Genomic DNA, 25808 nt, shown 5'->3' with positions numbered 1-25808 from the left:
TCAACCAATTAAGACATCAGAAAGGAGTCAAAGGAGTTTTCTCTCCTGCCGTTTGCTTTTTATAACTCTTAAGAGAATTGAATATTATGACAGTAGAATCTATAAATTACATAAACATAAATAATTTTTGCAAAAAATGCAAAAGTTGTGAAATAAATATAATTAACATTCAGTTCCCATTTTTCTTGTGTTGTTTTAGAAAGCTGTTAAACTATGTACTCGGTTATGCCATATTCAGTTATTTCATATAGCCTTTTAAATAATTTTCCTACTTAATTGTGGGAATTTTCTCATTCTTCATAACAGATAGTGGAGAAAATAATCCAGCTTGCTTTGAGTTTCTTTTGTTTAGTACTTGCTTAAGATGTTATGCTTGACACATTTCTTAACAATTTTTAGTTCAATAATCTGTTATTTTAACTTTTTTTTACAGTAAACAGTTATACAGGGTGTCCCAAAAGTCTTAGTGCAATTTTAAGCTATTAAATTATTAAAGCTTAAAATGGCACCAAGATTTTTGGGACTCCCAGTATGCATCATTTTAAACAATTTGGTGTATAAAATTTTTTAAAAATATGTTTTGTACAAGTATCTGTTGGGGTGAGAATGTGACTTTATTTAAAAGTTTTTGAAAAGTGAATTCTAAATAAATGAAACAATGACTTGTGTACTTTTGTGGCATCATGCTTTACCATGATAATTCTGCTGAGATTTTCTTCTAATATTTTTCTCTACAGAAAAAAAAAACTTTAATTCTAAAAATAATTTGCATAAATGAAGCATGGTGCTCATTCTTAATAACTATACATTAATGTATTCTTCAGGAACTTAAATATATATCAGTGTACTAAATTCCCGCATAAAGAATTTGTAGCATTATACAACACACAGTGTACAGTGGATGTTATTTTTAGTATGTAATTAATTATATCTTATCAATTCCATATCTGTAGCATCATTGGAGTCAAACTCTTCCTATTGATTCCCACTGTTACTCCTGTTATACAAGCCCTCATTACCTTCTGTCTAGACTGTTCCAGTAGCTTCTCAATTAGTCTTTTGTTTCCATTTCCCTTCTCCCAACCCATAATCTAACTTTCATTTTATGAGCAAAATAATTTTCTTATAATGTTTGGTTTTAATCATTCCTACTCAGATTTTCTCTTTTGCCTCCCAAGTAAGCTCACATTCCCTTCCCAGTATTCAAAGCTTTCAACATCCTGTTCCCATTCTACCTTTCCAATTAGTTCATATTTGTTTTCCTCCATGTTTCAGCTAAATTCTAGAGACAGACAGCTCTACACACACACAGACATTCTCTCTCTCTCCCTCTCCCTCTCCCTCTCCCTCTCCCTCTCCCTCTCCCTCTCCCTCTCCCTCCCTCCAGACACTTACTGTTTTAACTTGGAAATTGAATCATGGATTACTTGGTATCTGAGTTAAGTGATAGTTAAGAGATGAGGAAAAAAGGAATTTGTTTTATACTTTGGGGAAGGGAAAGAATTGGGATTTGTTAGTATAAAAAGCATGGAGGTGATAACTCTTGTCTTCTGAACACTCATTGCACTCATGCCTGTACTTAGATGTTTACAGTGTCTGCTTTCTTTGCTTGTTAAATTCTTACTCATCCTTTCAAGCCCCACTCTTTCTATGAAGTTTCTCCTATTTTTTGCTATTAGTAACATTCTTCCTCTTCAGTTACAAGACAGCACTTTATTTTGTGACTTTTATATATTTAGTGTGTCCTATTATGTATACTGCAGGTTTCTGTCTTGGTGTCTTATCTGTCTCTTAGAGTGTAAACTCCTTGAAGACAAGGACTGTGTCCTTTCAGTTTTGCATTCCCCCCTCACAGTGGTGTATGCATAGTAGACACTTAAAATTTTATATCTCATAAAACAGAAAGCAGTATTAGTAAAGGTGTGTGTGTGTGTGTGTGTGTGTGATAGAGAAAGAGAAAGTGTGTGTGAGAGAGAGAGAGTATTTGTGACCTTTTAGTGCTATGGAAATAGTTGGAAGATTAATGGGCAGATCTTTGAGTATTAAGTGGCTTTTTTTTTTTTATGGCCACCTTTGATGTAAGAGAAAGAAAGCAACTTTTTTCTTCTGGTGTCTTTAGAAGGAACCTTATATGGCAAAGTTATTGAATGGGACTAAATTATTTAAAACTTTGAAATAGGAAAAGAATATTGCTTGAAACAATTTTGACTAGATACAGTTATTTAAAAAATTACAGAAATTTGAAGGGGAAAGTCATAGGTAGAATAGGGCATAAGTTTTGTTTCTGTCAAAATGTGTTGCCATTTTTGAGACTCATTTATTGCAAAGAATGCCTTATTGTTAGTGATTGAATTTATGGGAAAAAAAATTAAATTGAAGAGAATGCTCAAGCATTTCCTTTAGTTTTGAAATATAAAGCTTTAAAAGTTCAAGTGAGGGGAGAAACTAGGTGACTTAGTGGATAGAGAGCCAGATCTGGAGGCAGAAGGTTCAAATTTAGTCTTAGACACTTCAAATCACTTAACTACCATTGCCTAGCCTTTAGCACTCTTCGGCCTCAGGACCAATACCTAGTATTGGTTCTGAGACATAACGTAAAGATTAAAAAAAAAATCGAGGGATTGTGGAACAGTGTGAGCAAGTGCAGGCAGGTCAGAAATAAGAAAGCAGTCTGTTTGGGAAGGATTGAATGAATCGGAATGAATATGAGAAAAGATGGGACAGTTGAATCAGTTTTGTAGAAGAACTTTGATTGGTAGATAGGGAAGTCCAAACTTATGAGAAGTATGGCAAGATCAGGTATTGTTCACATTGTGATAGAGATGGTTGTTTAGGTTTGTGTGAGCCAGAAAATACAGAGACTTCAGTTTTGGGTGTCATATTTTCTGATGGACATCAAGTTAAAATCTACACAGATGAGCATAGGCAGCTGTACCGCCCTGCCTTACAGTGATTGATTCACAGAACAAAAGTTAGTTGAACCTGGAAAAGAGAAAGCCTAAGGGAAAATATGATTATCTTCAAATATAAGAAAGAGTTGTTGTGTGGAAGAGCCCTTGTATTTGTTCCACTTGGCCCTAGAGTACATTCCTAGACGCCATAGAAGAAAATTATAGAGAAACAGAAGTTTACCCTCTGTTTAAAATTCCTAATAGAGCTATCTTGAAGAGGAATGCATATTTTTGGGAAGTAGCATGTTTCCTTCACAGGAGGTTTTGTAAGTAGAAGCTTGTAATCACTTGTTGGGTATGTTATTTGTGTTCTGGTACTGTTCAGAATAGCCATCCAACTCTTGAGTCTGAGAACCTTGATTTAGCTATAAATTGGACCACTATTTTTGTGTGAAAAAGTATTTCAATTAATTCAAAACAGTTAATATAAGTATAATATGCTACCCAGAGCAGGAGAGAGATATATCAGATTTAGATAAGAAAAAATCCTTGTCCTCATTGAGTTAGAACAAAACACAAATTGTGTAGATTGAATAGCAGTTAGGCTTCATGTGGAAATTTGAAATGAACTTTAAAGGAAACAGGTTTGGGGCAGTGAGGTGGCTCAGTGGATTGAGACCCAGGCCTGGAGTTGGGAGTCCTTAGATACTCCTAAGTGTGTGGCCCTGGGCAAGTCATTTAACTGTACATTGCCTAGCCCTTACTACTCTTCTGTCTTGGAACTAATACTTAGTATTGATTTTAAGACAGAAGGTAAGGTTTTTTAAAAAAGGAATCAGGATTCCAGGAATCTCAGGCAAAGAGGTAGTACAATCTGGGCATGAGGATCATAGACTGTGAAAAGTCATGGCAACCAGAGATTGCATATCATTTGTGAGAAACGCCCAATCTGGCCAGACCTTGGTATAGAAAGAGGGGTAGTACAGGATAAGCCTGGAAAGGTAGATTGCAGTGAAGATTGCAGTCAATTTGTGATGAAAATTAAATGTCAAACAGATTGTAGAGTTAATAGAGAGTCACGGGAGTTACCATTATGGTCAGATATGTGCATTAGCAGTATCACTTTGACAGCTGTGTAGCAGGTAGATCAGAGTGGGAAGACACTTAAAGCAATGAGCCCAGGAGAAAGGGGATTTGATCTAGGATGTGTCTCTTAGAGGTGGAGAGAAAGGGTTCAAGTTTGAAAGATACTGTGGAATTAGAATTATAAGACTTGGCAACTGATTTGCTACATGAGGTGAAGAATGTGGGATGATCAGCATTTTGGACCTTTGTGACCTGAAGAATAGTAGTACAGAAGAGGGGTGGGCTTGTGGGGAAAATAATTTCAATTTTAGATATGTTAAATATTAAAAATCTATAGGACATTCAGTTTTACTTGTCCCTTGGGAATACAGGTCTTAAGATATAGATCTGGATCATAAAGATGATAATTAAATGCATGGAAACTGATGACATCCCTGAGAGTTATGTAGTTTCTTATAAGAACCAGGTCAAGGTGAATAGATTTATTTGAATTTCCTTTCTTATATTCAGCTTTTCTAGATTCCTGTTTTTCTGGTCTTTTCTTGATAATTTTTTTGTGTCCTATTAACCAAAATAACCATTAGCTTACATGTATGCTATTTAAATACTAGCCTTACATTCAAGGTAAAACTATCATGTTGCATGTTGAAATAATTAAATGTTTATATTTGGGGATGATAGAGATGGTAACTGATGTTGTTGAAGTAGAGTACAGGATGAAGCTTTAGTTGTTAAATGCAAACCCTCAGTTGTTAAAAAAAAAAACAATTTGGTGCCACTGGGAAATCCTTGAGTAGCTGCTTTTGTGCACTTTCAGGTCTTTCAAATATGATGTCAGATGGCGAATTTTTAAGAACAAGCTGTGGCTCTCCCAACTATGCTGCACCAGAAGTAATTTCAGGAAGGTAGTGTTTCCTTTTTGTTGTTGTTGTTATAGCCCCTATCCTTTAGACTTTTGTTAGTTTACAATTGTCATATTCCCAGTGAAGGAGAAGATAGAAGATAGAATTTTCATTCCTCTTCAAACCTGTTATCTTGAAATGTTTTTAGTTATATGGTATATTACAAAATATGATACATACAATAAGGTTTTATAGAACATACTTAATAAGTTTAATAGTCCCATTTCTGGTAGCATGAATTGAGGTACAAACTAAAATTCTGTTCATATATAAATATCATATATATTTTTTAGTTTTCATTATTTTTTCCTAATGAAAGAAACCTAATGCCCTTAAAACACTTGAAAAAATGTTACATTTTAAAAATAATATTAAGCCATAAGAATATAATAAGTGCAGACCCATATAATGCTTTAGAAAATTTTCATTAGTCATAATATAATAAAATAAAAATGAAATTCAAGTTCTTAACATTTTTATGAGTAAGTAAAAGCTTTATGAAAATGGTACTTGATAGAGGAATTTCATTAAGTGTTGATTAAAACTTATGACAGGTAAAGTGTCCTTTCATTTAATTTTGGACAAATCACTTCATCCTCTGTGGACCTTGGTTTCTTCATCTGTAAAACAACAGAATTAGACTATTATTTCTAAGATCCTGCCCAACTATAAATCCTATGATCCTCTGAAACAATGCCTGCCACTGTTAAGTCTCCAGGTTCCACAGCATTAAAAAACATACAAGCAATCCCCTTTAGACATTAAGGATTCTTGCTATGTTTTCACTTAATAGATGAAGTTTATCATTTTAATAGTTTGGAAGACAGAGAAACCATGTAATTAAAATTTATGGAAGCAAAACTTTTTTCACTATTTTTCCCCATTATTTTTAAATAATCTATCAAAAATGCATATCTTTATTTTTGTAACTTATGTTGATCATTTCAATGACCTATTGTGTTCTAGAACTTCAAAATTATTGCAGCAATATTTTGATTTCTTCAAAAATTATTTTTCCCTACTGGAAGAACCTGAGGCAGAGTAGTTGTATGAACAATATTTATATCCCTACCTAGCTTGTATAGAGATATGGTGTTTGTGTGACTGCCCTTCTTTAAATAATGCAGGTGGATCTCATTTTAAACCTACCAAGCTTCATCATCTCTTTATAGCAACATGATGTGCAAAACCCCCAATTCCTTTCCCTTGGCTTTCATTTGTGTTGTCTCTTGTCTGTTGTCTATTGCAGTCTGTTATATCGTGACTGTTTTAGAAAGTGAGTGGTGGTTAGGACTTAGACATAGCAGACATTTAGCATTAAATAATTGGCTTTATGATATTAAAAATCGGTTATATCTATGCTCTGGAATACTACTGAAATCTATTTCTCTGTCCTTAGATAGATTCTTTCTGCCAAGCCTAGAATGAATAGTAGTTATGACTGGCAACATTTAAAAACCTTTTAACTTTTATGGAAGGATACTCTGATAAGTGGAGTAATTAAGCTTTATTGGCTTAAATAGAGAGAAATCATTCCCCAGTGTTAATCAGTTGCTCTTGGGAAAAAAAAAAAACAAACAACACAACTTATGAAACAGAAAATGGTAAAAATGACTGGTTTTAATAATTTAATAATAATGAATTCAGCATGTTTTTTTAACTTTGACTTTATACTAACAAGGTTATATTCATAACAAGATGTATTGTATTGAACTTAGTCTGTGACTAGTGCTAGGTGAAATGGTTAGAATGTCATGTTATTGGTGCCAAATTCTTAGCTTCTGTCCCTCTGTATGCTACTTAGCTTTTCTTTATTTCTTTAGCACAAACAACACCATTAAACCTGTAATCTCTAGAATGGAGATGATAATAACACTTATCTACCAGGGCAGTTGACGATAAAATGAGATATTTATAAAGCTCTTTGCAAACTGTAAAGTACCATATAAGTGCTTATAATAATAATAATTATTATTAATCCTGGTCAGCTGCCCTGGAATTCTCTATATCTGTTCACAAAGGAACTTAAGTGAGAATATGGCTATAAAAAGTTTAGGAGTGTCATCATGAATAAAAAAATAACAAAACACATTCCCTACTTAGGAAGTATTCCTGGTGACATTTTTATTGTTGAAGGGTGTGCTTTGGTGCTCCCAGTTCATTAATTTAAAGTGAAAACAATGTTTCTAAATCAGTTTGTCTCAGATTTAGGAGGCTTGTCAGGAGATTATGTGAAGAGAACCAAATTATTCAGTTAATAAGTTTATATATTGATGTTCATTGTTTTAAAGATTGAGAATCCTGCTAGTAATTGTGTTCTACTTGGTGTGACTATAAAGACCATTTTCTGACTAATGTAATTTTTTCCATACAGTACAAATTTAAAGTTGTGATTACTTCTTTTTTAGATAATAATTAAACATGCCACATTCCATATTATTTAATGTTGCCATTTAATGCTGTATTTTTTCCAGGTTGTATGCAGGTCCAGAGGTAGATATTTGGAGCAGTGGTGTCATTCTTTATGCTTTATTATGTGGCACCCTTCCTTTTGATGATGATCATGTGCCAACCCTTTTTAAGAAGATATGTGATGGGATCTTTTATACCCCTCAGTACTTGAATCCTTCTGTGATTAGCCTTCTGAAACATATGCTGCAGGTGGATCCCATGAAGAGAGCCACAATCAAAGACATCAGGTAAAAAGCAGCATTGTTGTGTTTCTTTAATGGGTTAAGAAATTAGTTATATGAAATAAATTTGAATTTATTGTTTCTACTTAATTGCTATTAAGCACTAGCATCTTTAAGAGATAAAAATAATTGTTATAACCCAAATTCTTAATTGGCACAAGGGAGAGTGAGTATCTTGAGTTTATAGTGAAATGCTACTATAATATCTAAATAGACAAGAATTAGAATTAAAGACTTGGATCTACTTTTAAGTATTCAGAGAATTATGAGATTAGTAGGGATTTTACACTATCATTTGGTGTATGAAGGCATACATTGGAAAACCACTCAGGCAGGTTATCTTCCTCCCTCTGTGGTGAAAGAGAATCTTTGGGCCTTATTTGGGCAAGCAGTTGGTGATGGGGTCATTCCATGGAGTGCTGCAGGTACAAGGTTCACAAAGCAGTCCTACAAAGAACAAGTATTCTCATCGTCCTTCTACACTTTACTCCTCCATCAGCCTCCAGATCTCTGCAAAGGTAAGTGCTTTCTTCTTCCTAGCTCTCTTTTTCTTTATGAACTTTATAAGTTTTTGGGTCTGTTTCTCCTGACTTTTCTATATAGCAGCTCATCTCTTTTTCTTCCTACTGAATTTCTGTTCATCTGATTTGTGTAAATAGAGACACAGTTCTGTAGGATGCTACTATCAGTGATGGAGAGCTCTTTTGACATACCAGTAGTTCAGCTCTCGTAACCAGCTTCCAGTAGGGCACAGTTAAACATCCTATTCAAACTATTATTATCCTTAAAATAAGAACCCAGGAAAGTCTACTTTCACAGCTCTAAAATTCTTTGATTCTTTTGCAAATTGATGAGAGTTTGGAAAAGAATCTCAAGGTTTTTTATCTTCATACAAACATTGCAATAAAAATGTGACACAGACACTTACCACCTGTGTAACCCTGGGCCAAGTCACTTGACCCCCATTGCCTAGCCCATACCACTCTTCTGCCTTGGAGCCAATACACAGTGTTGATTCCAAGACAGAAGGTAAGGGTTTAATTTTAAAAAGAAAAGTTAAAAAAATGTGATAGAAATTAGAATGATTTTGAAACTGGGGACATATTTGGCTATGTGAGCTTAGTTAAAAGTTTTATATGAGACTTTAGTAAAAGTGTTAACAAAATAATAGAACACTTCTTTTAGTGCATTAGAGGATCCTTGAATTGGGGGGTGGAGGTGGGGAGGTAGATCCATGTTTTCGGCTGATGAAGATTTCAACTTCCATATACCACCTTCTCCTGTGCAATTCTTGTCAATATTTTCCCAAAGAACTTCTGCATGAGATCTTTTCAGAGGATTGTAAGGTTTTTGTTAGTAATGTCCCACTTGGGCTGCCTGTCTGTGTTTTCATTGTCATTATATGATTGATTTACCTTTTTGTCTAGTGAGTATAAGTAGGCATCAAGGTGTTTCTAACAACTTTTATGCCAGAAGTGTTATTTCTTTAGTTATTTTTCTCTAGAAAATTTCCAAACTATTTGAATGTATTTTCTGGGTTCTGTTTTCTAGGGAACTAATACTTTTCAAGACTAGGTAAAGGACTGTTGAATTCTGAACTACCTAATGCTTTATAGTGTTCCCTGCTGGTGAACTCATGATGTAGAGTACTATCCTTTAGTAACTGATGTGTTATTATCATTTATGGTCAGGTAGTAGGAAAAAAAATTGATAAATCTAGTCTCTTGTAAAAGCCTCCTCAAATTTGGGTGTGTAATACTGAGAATAAGACTTGGATAGGATTGAAGTTTCAAGTTTTTAAAGTGTATATAATAAATTGAAACCAATATTTACTTTAGAATCAAGGGCTCTATGTAATGAGTTTTTCTGATGAAAAACCAGTAAAGATGATAATTTCTATATTAGAAGAAGTTGAGGACACCGTTTCTCTTCAACTTAGGGAGGCTGTGGATGCTCAACCTTAGGAGTGTGTTTGTATGAGCCCCTCTCTCTCTTATAGTTATAGAAGAAAGAGGGGCCAAGAGTAGAAGATAGCCAAAGATAAGTTGCTGAGAGTACAAGAATAGTGGCTGCAAAGTAGAAAGTTCAAGACCAGGTATAGGACTACTTTCCAAGTAAACAGAGACTCAGAAATGCAAAAGGGAAAAAAAATTTTTTTAAAGGCCATAAATAATACATTGAAAAGATACTATAATATGAACTGACATCAACCAGAAATCCTAAATAAAAAAGGATTTTTTTATTTCTGAAAAATAATTTTTTATAGTTCTCTGAGGTTTGTTGAACATGTAAGAATAAATAAAAAATTCCAGAATGGTTCAAAGGACAAAAGTCCTTAAAGAAGATACTAAAACAGAAAGAAGATCAGTAGTCAGAGCTGTTAAACAGAAGTAATGAAAACAATTTCGTAGCCAATTTTGAAAATATGATGGAAGATCTCTTCAAAATAGTAGCCTTTGAAAGAGAGAATGACAGATTTGGAATTCAAAAATAAGAAAATGGAAGAAAATTTGGCAGAAGAAAAGCAAAATATAATTTTGAAAGAATATATTCTATAAAAAAGAAAATGACTCATCTTGAATGAAGAATAAATATTGATAATTTAGGGGTCATTAGTCTCCGAAAAGAACAGGGTAAATTTTTTAAAAGTATTTTAAATTAGAAATTATAAAATGATAAATTTTGAATACAAAGTGCTAAGTAACCATATATAGTATGTTTAGCTCTAATAGTTGAATTTCAAAATCACTATATCAGATAACATGTTACAGGCAGCCAGGAGAAAAGGCATGGGGAAGAGAAAGAAAGTAAACGAACATTTGTATAGTGTTTACTATGTACCAGGCACTATACTAAGAACTTTTTAAAAATTAAAATTAAAAAAAAATTTCAGTTCATATAACTCAAGATTGCTTTATGATTTTTTTAAACCCTTACCTTCTGTCTTAGAATCAATACTATGTATTGGCTCTAAGGCAAAAGAGAGGTAAGGGCTAGGCAATGGGGTTAAGTGACTTGCCCAGGGTCACACAGCTAGGAAGTATCTGAGGCCAGATTTGAACCTAGAACCTCCCATCTCTAGGCCTGGCTCTCAATCCCCTGAGCCACCCACTTGCCCCCTGCTTTTTAATTTTGAGAACTTGGGAGGAAAAGAGTGAAATGGGATATTTCTCCTCTCCCACGCCCCCTCTAAAAAAGTAACTCAAATGAAAAAAATAACCTGCAAAACTCTTATGTAATGATCAATGAAAATGATAGACTTTCAGGAAAAAGAGAACCATTTAAGAAATTACTTTAAAACAAAACAAAGCAATGGAAGTAAAACATTCATATTGCAAATCATTCAAATTAAAACAGCCCTTAAGAAAATAGTAAAATTATCCAGAAAATACCTAAGTAATAAAATAGTTATTATGTTTATAGATTCTTGTTTAAAGAAATAAATTAGTAGAATTGAGGAATGAAAGAAGAAAGAGTAAGGATTTAAGGAGGGTAAAGATTTTAGGAGATCCTAAAGAAATAGGATAAGGAAAGGAGGAAGTACTTCATTAATATTCTTTGGACTAAATCCAGTGCTTCTCTATAAGGCATTATGGTGCTGTGGAAAGAGTGTTAGAATTAAGAGTCAAAGGCCCTGGTAAAAATAGAAATCATATTTAAAACAACAAACCCCACCAAAACTATACTCCTTCAAACCCCCAAACTACACAATTATATTAATAGAGTTAGGGAAAAAGCCTATAGCATAGTATAACACTTTTATTCTAAAATGCTCAGACATATTAGGATCATTTATATTATGATCTATATAAAAGTATGTGCAAAACTGGAAGCAAATTTGATTTTTAATGGAAAAACTAGATGATTTCCTAATAAATACTGGAGTAAAACAAAGATGTCTTCTCTTACCATCGTTATCTTAATAAAAATGCTAGTAATAGTAATATAAGAGGAAGAAATTAAATACAATTTTGTTATAAAGAAAATGATGATAGAAACTAAATTAATATACATATGCAGTGCTTGGCCAGTTAGATTTCCAAGGAGTTACTTTGTAGAGATTTAGATGAAGTAATAGAATTTATTTGGAGGAACAAAAGGACTAGCATCTGAAAAGAAACAATTTTGGAAATTAAGAATAGAAACAACTTCAGAAACAAAATCAGTGCAGCTGGGAGAAGAAGGGAAAATATAAATTGGGAAAAGTATTTATATCAAATATCTCTGATAAAGTTCTGATATTAAAAATACATAGATAGCTAGCAGAAATAAATGTAACCATGAGCTGCTATTCTGCAGTTGGTAAATGGTCAAAGATAAGAACAGGTGGTTCTCAAAAGAACTGAAAAATCTTAACCAAATGAAAGATTGCTTCAAATCACTGATAATGAGAAATTCAAATTAAAACAACACCAAAGTTACATCCTACAAACTTGCAAAAATGACAAACAATAGAAATGGCCATTTCTCAGGGGGAATGGGCACTATACTGTCAATGGAGCTGTGAACTGGTCCAGTCATTCTGTAATTAATGTTTTTTTAAAAAACAACAAAAAGTAGACTGATTTAGAAATTGTTTTAGTGGGCTACAACCTCAAGGCAGACAGAAAGGCCCCACATAAACCAAAATAGTCATTATAGCACTTTTGCGGAACCAAAAAACTAGAAATACTGGTGCCTATCAGTTGTGGAATGGCTAAATTGTAGAATATGAATGTAACAAAATAATATTATGCAGTAAGAAATAGTCACTTTGAGGAATTCAGCAAAACTTGGGGAGGCTTAGATTAGCTGATTCAGAGTGGAGTAAAATTAATACTATCTACAATGTAAACAACAAAACAAAACTGAACACTATAATTGTAATAACCATGCTAGGCTCTAGGGACAAGATGAGGAAATGCCACTCCCTTCTTCTATTAGATAGGAGGGAAATATGTGTGTGGATTGTCAACTATGCTATCATAGTTGTGTCAGTTGATTTTGCTAAATTATAAAAAATACTTAATCTTTGTTACAAAAGAGGACCCGTCAGATGTAGAGAAGAATAAAGAGATAAAGGCAGAGATAGATATAAGATGTGATGAGAAAAGCAAAGGGCATCTATAAAATAAAAAATAAACAAGACATAGGCTAATGTTATATAGCAACCTGTCATCATTAGTATTAGTATTACAGGAATTCATATTGAGTGCAAAATTAAATTAAATGTCTTCTAAGGTTCCTTCTAGTTTTTTAAGATTCTCTTGAGTTTTAAAGTTTTCTGCTCCAGTAACTGTGTATTACTCCCCACTACTCTTGCTCAAGCATTTTGGGAAGATAGATGGCGCAATGGATAAAGTGCCAGACCTGGAATCAGGAAGAACTTCTTTTCCTGAGTTCAAATCCAGTCTCAGAAACTTACTAGCTGTGTGATCCTGAGCAACTCACTTAACTGTTTGCCTCATTTTCCTCATCTGTAAAATGAGCTGGAGAAGGAAATAGCAAACCATTTCAGAATCTTTGCAAAGAAAACCCCAAATAGGGTCATGAAGAGTCAGTCATGACTGAAAATGACTGAATAACAAAAAACCATTTCACTGGCAAAATTTTTACTTCTATCTTTTTATAAGTAATTTCTTGTCCTAGTATAACTCCTGCTCTTATTCCTTATCACATTCAGACCATTCTGACAGTAGTGCTAGATTATTAATAGTCATTGTGATGACAGAGTACCACTTCCAGAATAGGCCTCAAGATCATAGGATAGACCATCATTTGAATGAAAGCCAGTCCATATCTTGAATTTTGTTAGAAAACTACATTTACTATAGAAATTTCATGGTTGCAGAATCATAGAATATAAGTTGGAAGGGTTTTTATTAGCAATCACCTTCCCAACCTCTCTCTAGCTGACTTTTCTCTGGCCTGTAGACATGCTAAGTCTCCCTTACCTTACAAAACCTTCTTTAACTATACTATCCTCTTAAGCTATTATCCTGTATTTCTCCTTCCTTTTACAATAAAAGTCCTAGAAAAAGTTGCCTGCACTCATTACTTTTACCCTCTTCCAGACTTTGCTTTTTCTGATGCTATAAAACATTATCATCCTTTCACTAATTAACAAACATTTATTAAGCATTTGCTTAATATGCCAGGTCTATACTAAGCACTTGGGATACAAATATAAAAGAAGAAATAATTCATACTTTCAAGAAGCTTACATTCTAACGGGAGCGTACAAATATATGTATATTTATACAGGTGTATCAGTTTATACAGAATAACTGTAAAGAATAAATACAAAGTCATAGGTAGGCAGAGAGGGCACTAGAAGTTGGAGTATCAGGAAAGGTTTCAGTTTCTAAGGTGGTGTTAGAGCTATGCCTTGAAGGAAGAGAGGTATTCTAAGAAGTGTAGGTGAAGGGGGAGGACATTTCAGGCATGCAGGGGAGATTGGATTTCAGAACAAAGGCATGGAGATGGGCAATAAAATGTTATATATGAGGAATTGGAGAAAAGTCCAGTTTGGTTAAATTGCTTGTATGAGACAATGACTAATACAAAATGAAGTGGAAAAAATAGGTTGGGGCCAGTTTCTGAAGGACTTAAAAAGCTAATTAGCAGCATTTATATTTTATCCTTAAGGTAATAGAGAGTCTCTGGAGTTTCTTAGAAGGGGAGTGACATCTGCACTTAAGGAAAATAATTTCGATGGTTGTATATAGGATAGACTGAAGGGAGGAAAGGTTGGAAGCCAGGAAGCCAATTAGGAGTACATTACAATAGTACTGCTGAAAATTATTGAAGTCCTGAACTAAGGTGGTGACTGTAAGCAGAGGGATAAAGTCAAATGCAAGAGATATCTTGTAGATAGAAACTATAAGATTTGTCAACTGATTATTTCAAGTAAGGGATAGTGATGTCACTCAGGTTCACAAATTTTGGAGTCATCCTTGACTCTACACTCTCACTGAGGGTTAATTGTCAAGTCTTATAAATTCTGTCTCAACACTATACCTTTTATTAATTTCCTTCTCTTCATTTATAGCTACCACCCTACTTCTTCGTCTCTTCTCACCTGAACTATGTAAGTCTTCAAATTGAACTTTTTTGGCTTTCATTCTCTTAACTCTTTACAGAAAAAAGCTGAGGCCTTTCTTCTCGCCTTTTCTCATCTCTTTGTCACTCATATATATGCCTTCTGCCACTATTCCATCAACCCTGGTGCCCATAATGAGGGTGGCCTTATTTTTTTAGCAATCTTTTTCCCTTTCTTTTTTTCAGTTACGTGTAGAAATAATTTTTGACAATTATTTTCTGAAATTTTGGATTTCAGATTCTTCCCCTTTCTCACATTCTTTCCCTCTCCCCCACCAAGTGGTAAATAGTCTGAATATACTGGTGCTTTCATGCAATACATATTTCCACATTCCCTATGCCATGACAGAAGATACATATCACACACAAAAAATTAATAAAAGAAATAAAATAAATGATGGCATGCTTCCAACAGTGGTTCATTCTTTGACTATGGATAGTACTTTTTTTTTTTTGGTCATAGGTCCCTTGGGATTATTTTGGGACCTTGTTTTGCTGATAATAGCTTAATCCTTCAAACAAGTTAATCATTTTACACCATTTCTTTTACTGTAAACACTTGTTCTACTGGTTCTACTCACCTTACTTTGTATTAGTTCATATGTTTTTCCAGGTTTTCTGAACTCATCCTGTTTATCATTTCTTATAGCACAATAGTATTCCATTATAACCATATACCACAATTTGTTCAGTCATCTCACAGTTGATGAATAGCCCCTCAATTTCCAATCCTTTCCGTGACCTTACTTCTTACCAAGGCTGACTGTACCTGCTCAAGCAATCCCATTCCTTCCCATCTCCTCAAACAGATTGCCCACTGTGTTATTCCTACTCTATTCTTTATTTTTTGATTTATCCTTTTCCACTGGCCCATTCCTTACTGCCTACAAACATGCTCTTTGTCTCACTTATCCTGAAAAAATCCTCATTTGATCCTTCTATCCCTGCTAACTATTGTTCTATATCTCTTCTAAGGCTTTTTGTGGTTGAACTTGAAAAAGGCTATTTTCAATAGTTGCCTCCATTTTCTGGTGATATCTTAGTTGCTAATCCAGTAGCCTTTTCTCAGTTCTCCTCTTGACCTCACTGCAGCCTTTAACACTATTGATCACCTTTTCCTTGATACTTTCTTCTTTCTAGTATACCACTGTCTCCTGGTTCTCCTACCTATCTGACCTCTCCTTCTCATTCTCATTTGCTGAATACTCATCCAGGTCATGCCCACTGACCATGGGTGTTTGTTTTATAATATTCTGTCCTGGGCTCAATTCATAGTCTCATTATGAGTTTAACTACCATCTCCATACTGTTCTCAAATGTACCTATCTTGCCCCAGACTCTCTGCTGACTTCTAATTTCACATCTTCAGCTGCCTTTTAGACAACTAAAACTGGATATCAATAGACACCATAAACTAAGAATTCCAAATTGGCACTCATTTTTCCACCTAAACTCTACCCCACTTCTACTTTCGCTGTAGCTATAGAAAGCATGGTATCACCATCCTCCCAGTCTCATAAGCTCACAGTCCTAATAGATATCCTGTATTCATAACTGTTTCTCATTCTCTTCTCTTTGCCACCAAATATCCAAACTGTTGTCAAGGCCCATCAAGTCACCTTTGAAATAGCTTTCTAATCCCCCTTCTCTCCTGTGACATTACCATTACTATAGTATAAACTCTAATTATCTCACACCTGGATCATTTCAGGAACCTATTAATGGGTCTCCCTGCCTCATGTTTCTTCCTATTCGAATCCATTCTTCATTCAGCCACTAAAGTGATTTTCCTAAAGTGCACATCTGACCATGTCATCCCCTTACTACAGTGGCTCCCTATTGTCTCTAGGAGCAAATACAAAATCCTTTGTTTCCCATTCATAGCCATTCATAACTGGCATCTGCTTACCTTTCCTGTGTTCTTACACTCCTGACACATACTCTTCAATACAGTGACATTGGCCACCTGGCTATTACATGAACAAGATATTCCATATCTCAGCTTTGGTCATTCTTTCTGAATCCCCCATTCCTGGAACACTACCAGTCCCCTATGTCTGTTACCCTCTCTGGCTTCTTTTAAGTCCTAACTAAAATCCTACCTTTTGCAAGAAGCCTTTGCCAATGCCTCTTGAGTCTAGTGTCTTCCCTCTGTTAATTATTTCTATTTTATCCTGTATGTAGCTCCTTTTGTATGTATCTGTTTGCATGTTGTCTCCCCAATTAGATTATAAGCTCCTTGAGGTAGGAATTGTCTTTTTCCTCTCTTTGTATCCCCTGCACTTAGCATAGTCCTTGATGCACATAGTTAATGCTAAATAAATGTTTATTTATTGATTGATCTCTCTAATCCATCTTCCAATAAAGATGCCAAAATAATCTTCCTGAAAAAGTTGTTCCTTTCTTTGTAAGAAAAAATATGATCTTCAATTCACATTAAAAAACTTTTCATAATGTGGCTCTAGCCTACCTTTCTAGGCTTAAGAAAAATCTGTAATTGTAGTTTAAATCAACATAAGAAACTCCCTGCATAGAAACTCCTTCCACCATTGCATATTGGTAGCTCTGTAATTTCTAATCTTGAGAGCATTGCTTGTATGACTTACAGTCATGTAGCTAGACTCTGTATGAGTTTCAAAAGGTTAATAGAACCAGCCTCTGGAATTCTGGAAATCCAGTCTCATGTTGGGATTTGCAGCTAGCATTGGTACCTGAAATAGCAGTTTGTGACTTTTAGAACTCAGACCAGTGGCAGAGGAGACAGAAGACTGATCTAGTAGCCATACCTCATCTGGATATGAACTTAATGGGATCAGTGTTATATAGAAGCTGTGCTGAGTGAGCCCTGTATCCCCATAAACCAAGATAATATAAGGGAGAGTGTGTCCTCAATGTTTTGGAGAAAATATTTAAATTCATTCTTGCTATAATTTTGAAGCAAATATTCTTGAATAAATGATAATTAGTTTTAATTATTTAAATAGAACTGAGGTGCTACTTACTGCAGGCTAACAGTGAGGGAAATATAACTAACAGGGGCTCAAACTGATGACATTAGAGAAAGTACCTTCAGCTCCTTGACAATTTTCTCTAAAATCTCGAAGAGCAGTTTAACTGCCCTTATCTATAAAACCTTTATAACCTGGCCTCCACCTATCTTTCTAGCCTGCTTTTTATGACTTCTCCCACTGTAATAGCTTCCCTCAACCCAGCACATACACATGGACGTACTTAACAATCCAGTCAAACAAGCTTTCCAGTTTTTGCACACAGTACTTCATCTTTTATCTCTGAGCCTTTACACTGATTATATGTCTTCCATGCCTGGAATGTACTGTCTACTCACCTCTGCTTTATAAGAATTCCTCTTTTCCTTTAAGATATAGGGCGGACAGTACCTTCTTTACAAAATCTTTCTGATCCCTCAACTCCCTTGTATTTCTTTTGTATTTATTCTGCTTATATTTATATATGTACATATTGTCTCCTCGAGTAAAATGTAAGCTCATCAAGAGTAGGGATTGTTTCAGTTTTATCTCTAGTGCTGAGCACAGTGCCTGGCATATAGTATATTCATAAGTCTTTGTTAATTGATCAATTTATCAATTAACAGGACACTTCCTTGTGGTCTTCAAAATAAAATTTAAGTCATAAAATTCCTTTGACATTATTTTTGATTATATAGAAAAGCTGCATGCATATAATACTTATGAAAAAATTACTGTCAAATGTTCATTCTCTTGTGCTGCCAAAACCTTTGTACTTGGTTCTGAAGATCAGAATAGTATTTGTCCTGTTATGTTGTTTGGGGGATCTTTGTGAATATACAACAGACTTTTATTTCCCCTCTATCCCCTTCTCATTTCTCTCCTTTTGGAAAGCCCACTTTATTAATTTTTCTGAAGGAGAATGAATGTTTATTTGAGAAAGTCAAAAGTATAGAGAGAAGTTGGGCCCAGGGTTAGTAGGAATGAATAGGAAATTGGTGGGGTGGGGGTGAGGCATAAATGGAAAGGAAAAATTATTCAGATCCTGTAATATTTATTAAATGATTCTTTCCCCTCTCCAAAAACTTCAAATGAGAAGTCTTTGGGCAAAAAATGAGAGTTATTTTAGAATTCATCTCAGACTCTTATTAGTTGTGTGATTAAGTCCTGAAGCCTTGGTTTTCTCATCAGAAAAATGGAAGTAATGATAATTGTAGTACATACCTCTCAGAATTATAATAGTTGGTATTTCTATAGTTCTTTAAGGTTTGCAGAGAACTTTGCAAGTATTATTCTATTTTATTCTTACCACAATCCCAGGAGACAAATTCTAATCCTCATTTTACTGATGGGGAAACAAGCTCTGGGTTGTTAAATGACTTGCTCAAAATTACCAAGTGGGTCTTCCTTATTCATTTCACCAAGTGAGAAAGTATGAGAAAAAGTAAGCACTTTGTAAATGTTAAAAAGTGTTCTATAGGGGGCAGCTGGGTATCTCAGTGGATTGAGAGTTGGGCCTAGAGATGGGAGGTCCTGGGTTCAAATTTGGCCTCAGACACTTCCCAGCTCTATGATCCTGAGCAAGTCACTTGACCCCCATTGCCTAGCCCTTACCACTCTTCTGCCTTGGAACCTATACACAGTATTGATTCCAAGATGGAAGGTAAGGGTTTAAAAAAAAAGTGTTCTATTGATAACATTTGTTTTTATCTTAGGAAAATTAAAAATATAATTCTTTAAAATCAATATTTTAAAATTTTCAATGAAAAGCAATAGTATTTTTACTTAGTATTGAGAAATCATACTTGAATTAAAAAAAAAACAACTTGTATATGACCAATTCTTAGCTCTTTTGTTTTTTAATGCTATGGTTCTTTAAAAAGAAAGGACATTTTTAGTTTCTTAGTTGTATTTAAATTGGGTGCATTTCTACGTTTGTTCAAAAATTACTATTTTCCCCATATCATACAGAAGACAAGTATTTTATTTGCATGGATTATGAAATTTATATCCTTAATTTTTAAAATTTTGTTTTTTAAAACCATTGTGCCTATGAATGACATTTGAAATGGCCCCAAACTATTATTATTTGTATATGATACAGTCTACTCAGAATCTTTGAATTCATGATTTTTGTTCCTTTTTTTAATGTAGGGAACATGAGTGGTTTAAGCAAGACCTTCCAAAGTATCTCTTTCCTGAGGATCCATCATATAGTTCAACCATGATTGATGACGAAGCCTTAAAAGAAGTATGTGAAAAATTTGAATGTACAGAAGAAGAGGTTCTCAGCTGTCTGTATAGCAGAAACCATCAGGACCCTTTGGCAGTTGCTTATCACCTCATAATAGATAACAGGAGAATAATGAATGAGGCCAAAGATTTCTACTTGGCTACAAGCCCACCAGATTCTTTCTTAGATGACCACCATTTTTCTCGCCCACATCCTGAAAGAGTGCCATTCTTGGTTGCTGAAACACCAAGGTCACGTCATACTTTGGATGAATTGAATCCTCAAAAGTCCAAACACCAGGGTGTTAGGAGGGCAAAGTGGCATTTGGGAATTCGAAGTCAAAGTCGACCAAATGATATCATGGCAGAAGTTTGTCGCTCAATTAAACAACTGGATTATGAATGGAAGGTGAGAGAATTTTTTAAAAAATGATTTATGATTTGTTTAAAGATGTATGCAGGGGTAGTAGCAAAATCCTGTTTTTTATTTCTTTGTCTTCCTTTTGGACTATCTTCATATGTATCAGAATATTGTTATTATTGTTTATACATAGTTTCAGAGAGTATGTATTTTCTTTTGGTTCTCCCCTGTTTTCTTTGCTTTATCACTTCATGCATCTCATATTTATTATTTTTCAGAGTAAATAACTTTTCATTCAGATACTACACAGTTTGTCCAACTCTTCTCAATGGTGGTTGTTCTGTGAGTTGTGTCTAACTCTTCATGATCCTATTGACCATACTACATTTTTTTCCAAGAACACATCATGGACAGTATGATCCATGGGATTACAAAGACATGTTTAATGTTAAGTGACTTGCCCAGTGTCACACAGCTACTAAGCATCAGAAACCAAATTTAATTCTGGTAATCCTGATTCTAGGCCCAGTCTTCTATCCACAGAGGCATCTAGCTGCCTTTCCTGGAGTGGACACAGAGTATATTCATAATGGCTTGCTATTATGATTAGTATTGTTTGAAATACTTAGGGACACATTTGATTTTTATTCTGTCATTAGCATCATAGTAATAGAACCACTGGGTCAAAGGATATGAGTAGTTTTATAATTCTATTTGTATAATTTTATATTGTTAGGGAAGGAGTTTCTATTGAGCTTTGATGCCCAATAAAGTACACAAGATGTTTATTTTTTTTGTGCCTGATAAAGTATGTAAATTGTCTTAATGAAGAATTATATATGATGTTTTTTCCTTTTCATTTGGTGTGCCAGGTTGTAAACCCTTACTATTTGCGTGTTCGAAGGAAGAATCCAGTGACAAGCACATACTCAAAAATGAGTCTACAGTTATATCAGGTTGACAGTAGGACTTACTTACTGGACTTCCGAAGCATTGATGGTATGTAGTTGAAAGCAAATAATGTGGGTACTTTAGGCTTCCTGAAAATCTGTTGTGTCTTAAAGGTTTTTTTTTTCCTTTCAGAAACCAAAAGGGAATGTGATTTGAGCTTTTATGTATTAATCATATTAATGTCTGATTCATGACAATATAAGCAAATTCTTTTTCTCTGGACTCTTAATCTAATTGTAATTTGATCTCAGAGTGAATTTTTTCTTGTATTTCTGCTTTTAGTCAAAACTTTACTGACTGTGTTAAATAAATACTCAGAGGTAATTGTTATTTCTGCATATAAATTACTGTTATTCTTGGCTCTTTCCCTCTTCCTTGTTGGCTTGTGAGTATGCCTCTCCTTCTTCAGCATGCTGTTTTGGGTCTACTACCAACTGTGAGACATTATTTGGATCCATCGAAAAGAATGGGAAGGAAAGAAGAATGAGGAAGGGATAAGCTTTGGGAACTTCATAGGAGAGTGGCTTCCCTCTGAATTATGGATACATCTTAATCTTTAGCACTTTGTGACTTTATTTTTCACTATAGGTATCAAAAGTGGGAAAAGATACATGCTAGATTTAAATCTTGTTAATGATAGAGATTTTTAGATGGGCTGCATTATATTCTTCCATGGCCTAGGAAAGGAGAGAAACTGTTTTAAAATATTAGATTTTGGTAGTGTGAAAGGAAAGAATCCATTAGGCTGTGGAAGGAAGAGCCTGTTATAACCAAAAAAATTTTCCCTGCAGGTTTTGGCTTCTTGGCAATCTACAAATAGTTAATAATTGGCATTTATATAGGATTTATATTTTGAAATATAATTTATAAATTGTTCCCATGCAACTTAGATCCCCTGAGTTAGGAACAAATAGTTTAGATCTGGAAGTCTTAGCCATAGCAGAAAAGGAAGGAATTTTTCCATCTCACCTCAAGGTATACCATGTTTCTTGCATTCTATGTTGGAAATCTGGTTTGCAGATATGTAAATGCTCAAGATATATTTAATGAATTGTTATTTTTAAAGAAATGTTACTCATATTAGCTTCTATGTTACTTGTATATTAGTCCATCCAGCTATGTTGTGAAGTAGACAGGATTCTGTAGGCTTACCTGAGAATCAAGATGCTATATGTATTTATTCTTATGAGGAAATAAATTTCAAAGTTCCAAACAAGTAATTATAAATTAAAAAACCCTTTAAAAATTTGAAATGAACTATTTAGAAGTAAGATATTACATTCTCAGTATTCTGTGAATAACAGTTCACTTTAATGCAGCAATTTTGTTACACCAATTTTTTAAAAATCCATTTTTCCTTCTTTCAAAACCATAGTAGAAATTTTATATTCTGAATTGGAATGAAAAGGCATTGCAGTTATATATGATTAACTCCTGCATTCAAGAGCTGTTAGCCATCTAGAATTTCTTGGAGGGAACTAATATGAAGGAAGAATTTTAGTGTGGGAATCTCCTCTCTACATTTCTAATATCATAGCATCTCATTTTCTTAGCTCACAGTCATAACCCTAGTCTAGTCTGATGTTACCTTTCATTATCCTAATCTATTCAGCCTTCCAGGGTGATTTTTCTAAAGCATATATCCAACCATGTATGCTCAATGAGCTCTGTAATGGTTGTTCTGAGGGAGTTGTTATGGTTGACTAACAAGGTGACTATCCCTGCCCTAGTGGGTGTAACGGAGGAGTCAAGATGGAATAGTTGGCAGACCTGTATGTCTGTGACTGCTAGGTGCTCTCCTTATCTCACCACACCAGGGCTGAGGCAAGAGGGATAAATCATGGGAAGATGAAGTTTCTGGGTGATGGACCAGTGCTGGTGTGCTGAAGGGAAGTCTTCCCTATTGGATGATGACGAGGATAACACAGGGTGGGTGGGCACAGATCACCCTGAGACACAAGCCTACCCTTTGCTTCACTGCACACACTCTCAACATTCCGAACCTCCTCCTGTTACAGCTCCAGTGGCTCCCTTATACTTCCAAAATAAAATATGAGTCCCTCCTACTGACCTCCTACTTTTCCCACCACAAACTCTTATGATCTCGCTTCATAGGCTTCCTTGCTGTTCCTTGAACCCTCCCATGCCCTCCATGCTTTTGTACTTCCTTAGAATTCTCTGCCCCTTCACCTCTACTTCTTGATTTCCCTGTCTTCCTTTATTATCCAAAAAAGGCTAAAGATGGGAAGATAGCATCAGACTATTAACTAATAGCATCAGCTATTAGCTTTGAAAAATGGGAAATCAACAGAAAGTAAAATTAGAAATTCCATTATCATTTGTCAAAGAAGTTTTTGTAACTATCCTTTTTTGCTGAACAGAAGTTCCTTTGCTGCCAACAGAAATGAGTTGAGCCTAAATTTTAAAAACTTGTTGCAGTCAAGATAGTAAAAATTTAATGATACAAAACTAACTAGGACATTAGAGATAGTTTAATTTTGTTACAAAACAACTTCTTCATAAAAATATTGTCCAGTTTCACAGTATTTTATTGAAATCTGAGGTATAATATAGAGTACTAGACTTGTATTAACTGGGTTTGAATCTCACCTCAGAAACTTAATAGTTTTATGATCCTGGGTAAGTTATTGAATTTTTCTGGGTTCCAGTTGTTAAAGCCCACTTTAACTTTAAATTAGAGTTCCTGTGGTATAAAGTAAGCTTTATGAAAATGGCATGGAGTGGAGAAATTGACTTGGGTTAAATCTTATGACAAGATTTCAGTTTTCTTTTCTGTAGAGTGAAGGTGTTGGACTAAATGTTCCCTAAGGTCATTTATAATCATAAATCCTACTATAAAGCTTCTGTAAAATACTATGGAGGAGGGTGACAGAAGATTTTGACCAGTTTTTTATCATAAAATATTTTTTAAAATCAATTAAGAAGAAATTAAATTTGCCAAAACTTGGAATGAAATCCAGCTAAACCAGATCATCCTGCCTGAGAAAACTTGTGGATAAAAGTAGGAAAACAATAGAAAGATACATCACAGAATAAATTTTCCAAAATTTCTCTTATGATGTGTACCCTCATTGGTAATATTTGTGCAGCCACCACATTTGGACTCCTAGCACCTTCATATCTTTGTATTCTGCAAGGAAGTAGCATCTGGAACTGTCCAAATGCAAAAGGTGGCCAGTGATGGAGACAGCACAGTTTTTTTTTTTAAGCCTTTACCTTTTGTCTTAGAATCAATACTGTTTATTGGTTCTGAGGCAGAAGAGCAGTAACGATTAGGCAAAGGGGGGGTTAAATGAATTGCTCAGGGTCACACAGCTAGGAAGTGTCTGAGACCAGATCTGAACCAGGACCTGGGCCTGGCTCTCATTCCACTGAGCCACCCAGCTACCCCTAGACAGCACAGTCTTAAAGGCATTCAGAATTTTGCATTTAAGAGAAGATTCCAAAAGGAGTAGAAAATCTTATGTGCAGCAATTAAAAAAAACTAACTCTTACCTTCTGTCTTAGAACTGACACTAAGGGGGCAGCTGGGTGGTTGAGCCAGGTCTAGAAATGGGAGGTCATGGGTTCAAATGTGACCTCAGACACTTCTTAGCTGTGGGACCCTGGGCAAGCCACTTAACCCCCATTTCCTAGCCTTTACTGCTCTTCTGCCTTGGAACCAATACATGGTATTGATTCTGATATGAAAGGTAAGGATTTTAAAAGGGGGAGAGGGGATTACAGGTAAAATTATGAGAAAGGGATCAAGCAGTCTTTTAAGCTAGTTGGTATATTAGGTAGAACCCTGGATTTAGAGTCAAGAAGAACAAACTTTAAATCTGGCTTAAATACTAGCTAAGTGACACTGAGCAAGTGTATAGCCACGGTTTTCTTATCTATAGAATGGGGATAATAGTTGCACCTACCTCTCAGGGTTGCTGTGAGGATAAAAGAGTATTAAAAGTACTTAGCACAGTGCCTGGCATATAATAGACACTTACAACTTTTGGCCTAGTAATACCACCAGAAGGCTTACATCCCAAAGAGATCAAAGAAAATGACAGAAGTACCTTATGTGTACAAAAAATTTAGAGCAGCTTTTTTGTGATGGCAACCCCCCTTCCCCCCGAAACTAAGGGAGTGCCTATCAGTTGAGAAGTGATCAAAGTATATAGATTACTTGTTATTGAACAAATACTTTTTTTCAGATAAATTTTATTAATATTTTAGATTACTTTTTCCTCTATTGTATTTCTCTTCCCACACCCCTTCAAAAAACAATCTCTTACAACAAAGAAATGAATTATTTTCTAAAGCAGATTTATAGTTACATTACTAATTGAAAAGTGTATTGAAATTAGTTTTTGCTTACTTATTCTTAGTTGATTTGAAAAGGTCATTTGATTTTAGGACAAAATGTAACACTAGAGGTTCTTACGATGTGTCTCTCACTAATGTCACAACTATACAAAACTATGATGGATCTTAGTGGAGGTAATTATGTTCAAAATGCTGATCAGTGGAGTTATCAATGTCAAGAAAAGGTATATAGTTGGTACTATATTAATTTCATACATTTCTAACACTATGAATCCATATTCATACACTTGACTGGTCTTACT

General features: G+C 34.6%; 1 protein-coding gene, 1 long non-coding RNA gene and 1 other non-coding gene across 4 annotated transcripts in view; 2 read left to right on the top strand and 1 right to left on the bottom strand.

The window, feature by feature from the left end:
- LOC103097054 (uncharacterized) overlaps positions 1–25808 on the bottom strand; it is a 67441-nt gene that overhangs the window by 16147 nt on the left and 25486 nt on the right. The gene's annotated exons all lie outside the window — the stretch shown is intronic.
- The window catches only part of PRKAA1 (protein kinase AMP-activated catalytic subunit alpha 1), a 63998-nt gene that overhangs the window by 31150 nt on the left and 7040 nt on the right, over positions 1–25808 (top strand). The window contains exons 5-8 of one of the 2 annotated variants that reach the window (XM_001364537.5): positions 4795–4882; positions 7354–7578; positions 19794–20280; positions 21105–21231. In XM_001364537.5, coding sequence (XP_001364574.1) covers positions 4795–4882; positions 7354–7578; positions 19794–20280; positions 21105–21231 — 927 coding nt within the window. Of the gene's footprint in view, positions 1–4794; positions 4883–7353; positions 7579–14607; positions 14642–19793; positions 20281–21104; positions 21232–25808 lie in introns of those variants that run through there. The other variant, XM_056824569.1, reaches the window with a different exon arrangement.
- On the top strand, positions 460–519 carry MIR7262K (microRNA mir-7262k). Its single transcript, NR_162884.1, has one exon. It is a non-coding gene; the product is annotated as a microRNA mir-7262k (primary transcript).

The sequence above is a fragment of the Monodelphis domestica genome, chromosome 3 (genome assembly GCF_027887165.1).
Source record: "Monodelphis domestica isolate mMonDom1 chromosome 3, mMonDom1.pri, whole genome shotgun sequence".
Lineage (NCBI taxonomy): Eukaryota > Metazoa > Chordata > Mammalia > Didelphimorphia > Didelphidae > Monodelphis > Monodelphis domestica.
This window is presented reverse-complemented; position numbering and strand designations above follow the sequence as displayed.